The sequence below is a fragment of the Apis cerana genome, linkage group LG9 (genome assembly GCF_029169275.1).
Source record: "Apis cerana isolate GH-2021 linkage group LG9, AcerK_1.0, whole genome shotgun sequence".
Lineage (NCBI taxonomy): Eukaryota > Metazoa > Arthropoda > Insecta > Hymenoptera > Apidae > Apis > Apis cerana.
The window spans coordinates 5,897,449-5,909,636 of record NC_083860.1 but is presented as its reverse complement, the minus strand read 5'-3'; the positions used below and the strand labels follow the sequence as shown (position 1 = coordinate 5,909,636).

Sequence of the window (12,188 nt, the reverse complement as noted above, 5' to 3'; positions counted from 1 at the left end):
GTCTCATCGAAGTCACGAGCTCTCAGTTCGCGCAGAGCCGCCGTTTAGTGAAGATGTGTTGTGTCGTTCATCATTTATTTTAGTGAAAGAAAACGGAGAGAAATTAAGGCTGCAGTGTATCTTATCGTCATTTACATCCGTCACCTGTGCCTTAACAATATTTCCAGGCAAATTAAGCGGCTGACAAATGAACGCACATCATGACATCTCGTAAAAACTTGACCGTTATATTAACGATAATATTTGGAATTTTCACAATTAACATACATGCTAGATCTTGGGGTAAGTAGAATAATCATTTATTAAACCATTTTATGTTATGAAAAATTGTATTAATAACAATTTAATATTGTATAAACGATACAAGTAACACCGTGTTGCGAGTCGCGTGAACGCTCTCCATTCACGCGGTCTCAGTGGTCACGTACGCCACTTCTCGTACTGTTTTACCTTGTAGAAAGTCGAAACACGACTGAAAAGGTGAATGAAACTGATCCTTGATTTGTTTCGAACGGATTCACGAGACTTCTATAATTAATATTGATATGGAAATAAAGCGAAATGGTACTTGTCCTTATACCTGTTTACGTAATGAATGTCAAACCGAGTTCTGCTTTCTGTGTATATGCGTACACGCATATAGAAATCGTACGGAATTTTATCGAAAAGCTAATAAATCAGCGAATAAAAGTCTATATTGAATTACCATAACTCGATAACACATCTAAAAATTATCATCTATCGGTCAAATTTTTAGTGATTTTTTTTTAATTATAATATAGATCGACACGGATCTACTTTATCTATTTCGATTGTTCTCTTGACAAATATCAAAAGAAAACCATGTGGTATGATCAGTGTAAAAATAGTAGTCATATGAATTATGTCACATGAATTTTTCGAATGTCAGGCGATCCTCGAATCCTCATTCTCGTGTACATCCTCACGAGCGTATTTAGAAAAACTGTTCCGTCGTGCATTGTATCACTAATATCAAACTGTTTAAAAATTATGCGTACACAATGATATGTGAAATCTGAATTACGTAATACATAAACCTGATAATATTATTTGGATTGTTTAATTTTATAATCTTATAGAATATATACAGAATACAAAATAGTCTCATCGTTGCATTGATACATATATATATATATATATATATATATATATATGTGTATATATATCAGTTATGTAAAATGTATAACGATATAGAATAATAAGTTAATTTAATAACAGAAATATTGATTAATTTTCAATCCTTATAGATCAATAAAAAAAATTATCTCCAATAATTTTCAAGTATAACAAATAGAAAGAATTTTCTGCTGTATTTATTTTATATCATTAATAAGATTAATGCAATAGTTATTTATCATAAATAAGCATGACGAAATTTACAAAATGCAAATGTAACGAAATTGAATAGCTGTATTCTTATGTCGCGATTGTGAAGTGAGATATACAAGACGTATGTTCATATGAATATAATATATAATATGAATATAAGAATTATATGGAACAGCGAAATATAACACTCGTGATAATTTATTAGAAAAAAATTCAAAACTGGAAATAATAATATAAGATAATTCAGTGTTGTATATAATTTTTCATTTTTTTTGTTGGTATATCATTATTTATGCTTTTATTATCTAACCATTATTATAAATTACTTTCATACAAATTGTTTTAATTTTTACAAATTCATTTAAAAAAATATACATGAAAAAATAATATCTTTTAAACACTTTATAAATATTTAAATATTTATATTTATTATATTTAATCTATTTGATGTCAAAGTAAAAAAAAAAAGAAAAATATTTGTCAATAACATACAAATTTTCCTCTTATTATCTATTCTTGCACAAATAAAATTTCTATTCGTGCGTACGTCAACTGGAAATGATTTTCAATCAGCAAGTAAAATATTTAACATATTTATGAATGTGTATGTTCATTATATTGCAAAAACTTGAATAGTTTATTCCATGATTCGCAGACATTGCGCAGTTTAATTTCTTGTCAAGTCAATCGACAATGAAAGAAATATTCAATGATCTTCGACATTCGATTTATCGTTATAAAACATTTAGATAAAATTTAATCTGTCACTGTATTTTCCATATTTTATTGTATTTTCTTATTTACAATTATAATATGCCTTGCATAATTATAATGTGCTTTTCGATAATTAAAACAAATATTTAATATTTCAATATTTAAAATAATTTAAAAAAAAAATTTGTTGAATTTTATATTATAAATTTTATTTACTATAAATTATGGTAAAGTTATCTTAATCATTTATTTTTATTTAATTTTTCTGCATTATCCATAATATTAAATTATTTATAACTATATTAAATTACAGATTTAAAAATGATTTAATTTATAATTATAAGATTAATAAAGAACTTTTCTATTTTTCGATATCATGGTTCGATTTAGAAAATATAAGTTTTCAAAGTTTCTGTATTATAATTATGGCGCGCACTTTTTAAATATTAGTTGCGCGCGCAACATCTTAACATATGCGTAGAGTAAAAACACGTGCGAACAGAATTCCTTTATATTTGATAAAAAAATATAAAAAATATAAAAAATATATAAAATGATTAAAAAATTAAAATATATAAGTATAAAATAAAATATTTAATATATGTCGATACATGGAAAAAATACATGGAAATATTTTAATTATGAATTTATATTTTTCTTTTAATTTTTTTTATACTCTATTTAAAAAAAATATATACTATTTCTTTTTATGAATATTTTTTTTTTAAAATCAAATATGTACATAATGTGTATATCTTGCAATAGTATACTATATACAGCCCTGAAAACCTGCTATATCAATCGGTACCGCTAATTTGTAGGTTAATTTATAACCGCAATATAATCAAGAGTAGATGTGAATATACACTTGTGAATTGATTCTTGACTCAACATATAAATATCTATCAATCATCTATGATTAAATTATTTATGAAGATATATTATGAAGAAAAAACTTATTTAAAAATTTATTATATCATTTATTTATTAATTTGTTATAATTATTATAAATAAAATATTTAAATATATAAATAATAATTTAATATATATAATATATTAATAATATATTGATATAATATATTAATAATATATTGATATATTAATACAATAAAATTATAAATACATAAAAATTTAGAAAAAAAATTAAATTATTATAGAATTTATATTAAACTTCCTATATTTGAAATTCATTTTCTTATGATTTGTATAATATTTGCATTTATAAATACGTGACGTAAAGATTACATGATTTCGAGAAATGTATGTTGAAATACATATTTTGTTAAACAAGTTTTAATTTTAATAACATTACTATGATTACATATTAAGTTATAGAATTTTACAGGAAAAATTTATGAAATATTTATTTTTAATGAAATATTTATGTATGATAATATTTTTGATAAAACGAAAAAAATAAGTGTAAAACATTTTCTTTTTCTATTATTACTATTACATGCATATTATCTTTCAAATTTTGAATTGCTAATGTGTTTTGAATTAGAAATATACTACATTAAAATAGAATCAAGAGAACAAATAAATTCAAGATAATATAAATTTCAAAACTTTTTTTGTTAATTCATTAATATATGATATGATTTTATATAAATTTTGTATTTTTTTTAAATTTACTTTAGAAAATTGATTTTAATACTTTCAATCCTTTTTTTTTTATTATTCGTTATATATTTATATTTTAATTTATCATATTGATTTTGTTTTTAATTATAGAAATGATAGTTACATTTATAAATTTTCCAACAAAATAACCGCAATCGAAGAGGTTAATAAGTCTTAATTAAGTGATATCTTACATGCATACTCAAAGAATTATGCTATCTGCGGTTCATGAAATCTTAATTTTACTGTTTAACTATATTTGTACCTACTCGGATATAATAAAATCAATTATACAAATAAATTTGTCAAAAACTTTTAAAAAATTGAATATTTATATATTGAAGTAAGTAATCCGAACGTTAAATTTTTTAGACTTGTTTGAAGTTCCTGGAAATATCAGAATAAATTGAACTTTTCATCTATTTCTTACTATATTTCATATTGCATAATTAATATTTCATGTTTGCATTATGTGAATTAATTCAAATATATCTCGAATATGATAAAAATTAAAATAAATCATTGAAATAATCTATAATAAAGTGAATTATAAATTATTTTATTATTTATTTAAATTTTTTTTTATTTTTTTAATTTGAATAAAATAATGAAAAAATATAATTTATAAAATTAAAAGTAAATTACAAGTTATTATTTATTGATCAATATAAATTATTATTTTTTTATTATTATTTTTAATTTAAAACATATAGTTGAAACATAAATTGAATAATATACATACAAAGATTGTAAAATCTATTTATAATTTTTTTTTTTAAGTATAATATAAGATTAGTATTATTTTAGAATTCAATATTACATTTTGAAGTTCAAAAAATGCATTCTTGAAAATTACAATAAACAAGCATAATATATATATATATATATATATATATATATATATATATATACATAAATTAAGAAATTTATATAAGAATAATAAAAGCTTTTAAAAATAAATTTATATCATTTTTAATAAATAAAATTTATTAACTTATTAAAATAAATGATGATTTATGATTTATTATAAATGATGATTTAATGATGATTACATGCATTTCTAAAAAATTATGCAATATGCAAAATTGGAATTTCATCCAAAATCGCATAGTATGATTTCAAACTGTAATTCGTGCAGATTTATTTATTTTTTTTTTCTTTATTTAATATTTTTTCTTTGATAACATAATATGTAATATAAATTATTAAGATATGCATAATGTAATTTTTAAAATTTTTAAAATGATAATGATGAATGCTATCATAATGCTATAAAATTAGTAAAAAAAAAACAAAAAATCTTACACATTTTTTTATTTTAATCATTTCAAATTATTTTTCACTAAAGTTTATTATTATTTACATTAAATTATAAAAGGAAAAGTAAGATAAAACCTGACCTCTAATATCATCTTTTATGGAAAAAAAATTATAGAATAAAAAAAGATTTAGATAACATTAAAAATTTTAAATAAGAAATCTCATAATATATATATAGGAGTTCTTCTTTTAAAAAAATTATTAAGCTATAAATATAATATAAACTAATATACTATAAACTAAAAATTTATATAATTATTTACTTAAAAAAAAGAGAAAATGATTTTTGGAAGATTGATTTCATTTTATGAATTATAAATTTTATTTTTATTAACTAAAAATTAGATAAAATAATTTTAATTTATTTCATCATAACAAATAATTATTAGATAAAAAGTTGTTTATATTAATTTTCGATATATCATAAATTAGATATAATAAAATAATTATTAAAAAAAAAATAATTAATGAAATAATAATGATTATATTTTGTTAAATATAAATAATCATAATAATTTTAATGAAATATATATAATATATATAATTTTTTTATAATATTTATTATTAATTAATTTTTTTTTTTATTTTTACAGATTTAGCAGTATTGATAGGGCGTGAAATTGAATTTCTTGCGCAAAATCAAACATTAATAGCGCAAGCAAAATTTATGGATGCTGTGGCTCTATCAGGGGTGGCTTATGATGAAAATACTCGAACAATGTTTCTCAGCGATTTGAGAAATAAGAACAACATGTCCATATTTAGTAATAATCTGACAGACAAGAATTTTACGTTAAAACCGCTACATAAAAGTAATTATATTACTATTAGTATATATATTAATATTATTATAACAATTATTTTTTTTATGCATGCATATTTCTGAATATTTTTTATTTTTTAAATATTTTTAATTTCTGAATTGAATTTAATATTAATAGAAATATTCATAATTTATGAATATATGAATATTTCTTTTGATATATATATTAATATTTTGATATTAGATTTTTTATTTTTATGAAAAATTATTTCTAAATATTTTATATAACAATTTAATTATTAATATTTAATAATATCATAATATTTATAATTATAATCTATTATATTAAAAAAATTATATTAAAAAAAGTTTCCTTACAGTAAAAGAATAAATTTTTTTTAATAAATTTAAATTTTATATATATATATATATATATATATATATATATATATATATATATATCTAAAGATTTTTATTTAAAAAAAAATTAATGAATATTTATATTAAGAAATTCAATATAAAAATAAATTTAAATTTATTTCTTACATTTAAATTAAAATTATATTTTTGAACTTATAATATGCAAACGTTATTTTTTATTATTTTCAGATCAAAATAAGAGTCTCATTCTAACACTTGCTTTCGATGTAGAAACGCAAACTCTATTTTGGAGTGATATTCTACAAGAAGTGATTATGAAGATGCATATATTACCCGATGGATCATTGGAGGAAGCAAAAGTGCTCCACAATTTAACCAGCTTAAATCCGTGTGGTATCGCTCTGGATGTGTGTAACAGGTGTGCTATTTTATGTCCTACATAGACATTACTATGGCCATTCACAACAGATAATTTCGATCAGTTTAGAAATTCCATTTAGAAATTCATATCAAGTAAAAGAAAAAAAATCTCCCTGAAACATAACGAAATTAAATAAGAATACAAAAAATTAAATTAAATTAAATTAATATAAAAATAAGAAAAAAAAAGGAAAATATTTATATACATATATATGAAAAAATATAAGAACTTATAATTATATTTATTATTTATATTATATAGGCACATATACTGGACAAATAATAATAATTCATATTCAAGTATCGAACGATCAAATTTAGATGGAAGCAATCAAACAACCATAATCAATGAAAATTTGTATGATCCGTTAGCTATCGCTATAGATCATATCAACGAGAAACTTTATTGGATCGATGATATTGAAGGTATACGAATTAAAATCGAGCGTAGTAATCTCGATGGTTCTGAACGTGAATATTTGATTCAACCTAAACGCCATCAACCAGTTCATTTAGCATTAGATAATGATTCGATATATTGGAATGACATCACGGAAAGAGCTATTTGGAGAATGCCAAAAGACGGGAAAAATGAAAGTTCAATGATTAAGTTTCGTTCGTATCATGAGTCGCATCCTGGTATTGCACCAAGTGGGATTTTAACGCGTGATAATGTTGGCAAAATAGATTGCAAAAAAAGATTAAAAATTAGCACGACGAATGTAATACCGCTTCGTGAATCATCTAATAATTTAACAACTAGTACAGAAGAAATGAACGAGATGACTACTGAAACGATCAAATACTGTCTGAATAATGGTCTTATGAACGAAAAAGAAGGAACATGCCAATGTAAATCTGGGTAAGTATCTAATAACATAAATATAGTTTGAGTTTGGATTTTATTTTATTGATATGAAATTTAAAAATCAAATTCTAAATTTATATAATGTAAAATTAAGACTAAATATGAATTAAATTATTTTAGATTCACTGGAGCACATTGCGAGACGGATTTTTGTCATAATTATTGTTTACAAGGCAGCTGCAGTATAAATATTAATGGGTTACCCATTTGTAAGTGCAATAGTACATTTATTGGACCAAGATGTGAAACAGATCCATGCAAAGACTATTGTTTGCATGATGGTCAGTGTTCCGTCCTAAATGAGAAACCAGTTTGTAAGTGTAAATATTCTGAAGGATCTCGTTGTGAGATTTTAAACAATGTAATTGAATTTTGTGAAATATTTTGTGCAAACATGGAACCAGTTCCTACTAGCGTTTCTCTTAACGCTAAGTGCAGGTATATCGCTTTGATAAACTTTTAATTTCATAAGAATTTGAAAAAATTTTGAATTCTTAATCTGTTTCAATTTAAATTAAAATAATTACTTATTTGATATCAAAAATTTTAATAATTAAAAATTACACTTTTAAGGACAAACAGTGCATATAATCAAATTCTTAAATTATTTTATAAATTTACATATTCACTCATATGTATCATTACAATTGTATAACGTTGTACATAATTTGTTTAATTACTGAATTTTCTATTATTTAAAAATTAGTATAAAAATAATTTTAATCATAAAAGAATTTTGATAAAATTTTTTTATAAATGAAATTTAAAAATTTAGTCAATATATGATTTAAAAATTCTCATTTGAAATGAATTTACATTAATTTTCTATTAATAGATGTGCTGAAAGAAATGAAAAAGGTGCACAATTAGTGACATTTAAAGAAGAAGAAGACGAATATAGAACATTATTACCAATTTTTGGTGCATTCATTGGCATACTTGCTCTCGTGATAATCGTACTTAGTTATTATGTAAATAAGTTCCGAAAACGACCACGTATCAAAAAACGTTTCGTCGTCAGCAAAGGCGGTGTGACACCGCTCACATCTCGACCACAGCTGCCGGATAATCAATGTGAAATAACTATAGAAAACTGCTGCAACATGAATATCTGTGAAACTGTGAGTGATTTACCAACTAAAATATAAAAATTTGCGTGCATGAGCATATAATATATGCAATGAATTAAAAATGTATTAAATAAATATTGCAATTATATCACATATTCAGAGAAAAAGAAACAATTAAAAATTTAAAAATAAAATCAAAAATATAGGACACAAACATAAGAATTTCAATTAAACAGATTGTTTCTCTTTCTCCTAGGAAAAATTTTAAATACAAAACAAAAATAAAAAAATAATAACATTGCTATTTTCTAATTTTTTAAATTTATAATGCTTGTTATTTAATTACAATTAGGAATGCTTTTAATTATATTTGGAATACTTAATATTTAAATATTGAAAAAGAATTGCATATTTACTTTTTACTAACTTGAATGCCATTTCGAAATTTCATTATTTAATTGTAATAATTTTTCGTTTACATCTTAATTAATATCTTATTATGCATGAACTGATATAAATTATTATACAGCTTTTGTTAAGATTTTGGGATATTAAAATAGATTCATTTAAAAAATATATAATTATGCGATGTTTCATTATATGTTGCAGTATGAAATTTAATGATTATGAATTTAAAACAACTTGTACTATTAGAACTTTAAGTTTTGAACGAATAAATAATTTTTAATATAAAACAGTTATTCAGAATTAATAGTAACCTTTCTACAAAATAACATTATGTGGAAAATATTTTTAATACTTTAGTATGAATATCTTAATATACTCAATATTTTTTTTTTTTTGAATATAACTTACAATATAATTTACTTATTTTTATACAAATCATTTTAATTTATTAAAATAATTTATTCATATATAGATTAATTCTTAAAAGTTTATATTTATTTCAAATTTAATTTTGCAATATATCAACTATTCACAATAATTCTAAAAATTAAAAATGTTTTTAAAAAATTAAAAATATTTTATAATTAAATATATAATTAAATCGTTAGATTAAAAATTATATTTATTTAAAAAATTTATAAAAGTTTATCTTTTTTATCATGCTTTACATCATCAAAATTTCGAAGCAAATTATCGGATTCATATTTAAACTTTTATTTTTTACAGCCATGTTTCGAACCAAAATTATGTGCAACGGCGCCGGGAACAAATGGTTCTAAGAAAGAAGAAAAAAATTCTTTGCTCGATAATATGGAAGAAAATTCATGGTAGCATAAACTAATAACTCGACGTGTTGATTGGCGAAGATTTTGTGGAGTTAATAAAAAATTCATGGAAAGTTTAACTTCGCAGAACTACACGTCTGTACATACCGCAGAACGTTGTAGTATTATTGTTATATTTAATAACAATGCTTATGAAATACAAGAACATCATGATGATGATACAGTCAAAAGAAGAAAGCCAAAGGTCTTTTTCGAAGACTCTTAATTTTTATTACATTAAATAACATGTAGGGCTGTGTTCATATAAAGATGATTTCATCTAATTATTAAAAGAATTATCAATTTTTTTTAAAAATATGCAATTATATATTTTTCATAAAATAAACAAAAATCTTAAGTTCCATGACATTTTTGAAATGTCTTGGTATAAGTAATAGATATATATATATAAAATTTATACAAATTTTATATAATACTTTGTTAGTAATATTTCCTAATTTATTCCTTGTTTATTTTTATTCATTTTTTGAAACTATTTCAATAGTAAGAAAATATATATTAAAATAAATAATATCCTATTTTTAATTCTATTATTAATTCTGAGTGCAACTAAAGGGTACATAAAATATGCCTTAATTGCTAGGCTTAGTGATTGCTCAACGTATTATTAATAATGAGTACAATTTTAAAAAAAATCTTAGATTACAAAACTATTATGAACATTATGTTATATATTTTGTTTAAAACAAAAAAATGAATATTTCAAATTAAAAATATCATTGAACTTTATTCTTAAATATTAAATTAAATTATGTTATATTATATTATTTCTTATTTCATTTATATTTTTTTTTATAAATAATTTTGGATCAAAGAAGAATATTGATAAAAATTTTTTGTATTTACGAGAGAATTTTAGGAAAATAATGTAATTTGGATGACTTTAGAAAATTTTAAAATTTTAAAAATTAATGAATCAGTTATTTCGTTTTTTGAGCGATTAAGGTTGTTTATATAAAGATTTTATAACATTGTTTTGGATATTATGCAAATTCTTATACATGATAAATAACAGAAAATCTATAATCCATTTCTATAAGTTATTTACAATTTTAAATAATAATAAAAACATTATGTAAATTAATGGACGTTTATATATCCATAGAAAGTACAACAAACGTGCTGAAATTCGTTTGCAGACTGAAAGATTTTACATAATCTCTTGGTTTTTGAAATAGAGTACAAATTGTTATATATTTAAGTAAAAGTAACTAACTTATACAAAATACAATAAAACAGGAGAAATCTGTTTAAAATTATTATATTGTATTTTCTGTTTTATTGCTTCCAAAAAACTAAAATCAAATTGTACTTTCTATCGCTCTCTTTGTACTTAAATTATACAATTATTTACGAATGATAGCTAGCATTTTATAATGTGTAGCTAATTAAAACATAAATTTAAATTTATACCAAAGAGAGGAGAGAGAAAGAGAGAGTGAGAGAGTGAGAGAAAGAGATTCTGTATAAAATTATCAATATTAAGTATAATAGTATAATTTCGAAATATTATCTTAAAATAATATGATTAAGTTTCTAGAATTTCACATATATAATAATAATAGTAGCATACTGATAGCAGTATGTCTTTTTTGCACCAAATGAAATTGTATTAAATAAGTAGATGAAACAGAAAGGCAATTATTGCATGGCAGTAATTTTTACAGACATAAAAGATGTAATACAGCTATGAGCTATTTTAAATTCGGTTATAAACATGAAATACTAATATTATGATAAATATAAATAATTCATTATTTGTTTTCAATATGTACTTCTATTTTATGAGAAGTAATGTTCCTGCTGTTGTAGAAGCAAAGGACATGACGATTTATTTTGTTCCTATATATCATATAATTAATAATATAATTTAAAGACCATTGTCCTTTACAGTGTCATTTTTTTATATTATTAATAATTATAATTATATAATAATTTAGTAATCAATTTTATATAAAATATTTGTATCATTTGTTAAATTCTAAAATATGTTCAAATAGAATGATACGAGTAAAATGTATATTAAATACTATTTGGAATGTAGTCCTTCCTCGAACACTCATCCCCAGAGGAGGGTTAGTGAATTTATAGTGAAAGGCTTACATTCCCAAATTTTTCACAGGTATATTCTAAATAGCTAAATTGTTTTATTTTTTTACTCTTTTTTGTGTTTGTACTTAATTTAATTGATATAGATAATAATGTATCAAATTTTTACTGTTATTTCAACAATAAAAAGAAAAAATTTCATTGGTATGTTATTATTAGTAATAAAACAATTCTTAAAATTATTTTATTATTTTTATACTTTATCAATATTATTGAAAGATATCAAAATTTTTAATATTTTGTACCATTCTATTATGATTAATATGTTGATTGCTGTTGTATACAAATAAAAATGTAATAAAAATAATTAAGACTAA

At 21.3% G+C, this 12,188-nt stretch overlaps 1 protein-coding gene across 1 annotated transcript; it reads left to right on the top strand.

Annotated features, from left to right (window-relative positions):
* The first annotated feature begins 10 nt into the window (after positions 1–10).
* Positions 11–12,188, top strand: LOC107994683 (protein cueball). The gene is made up of 7 exons (XM_062079157.1): positions 11–282; positions 5,601–5,819; positions 6,380–6,569; positions 6,834–7,433; positions 7,560–7,877; positions 8,275–8,560; positions 9,644–12,188. The coding sequence occupies exons 1-7, from the start codon at positions 201–203 to the stop codon at positions 9,746–9,748; spliced, it is 1,800 nt and encodes a 599-aa protein (XP_061935141.1). The 5' UTR covers positions 11–200; the 3' UTR covers positions 9,749–12,188.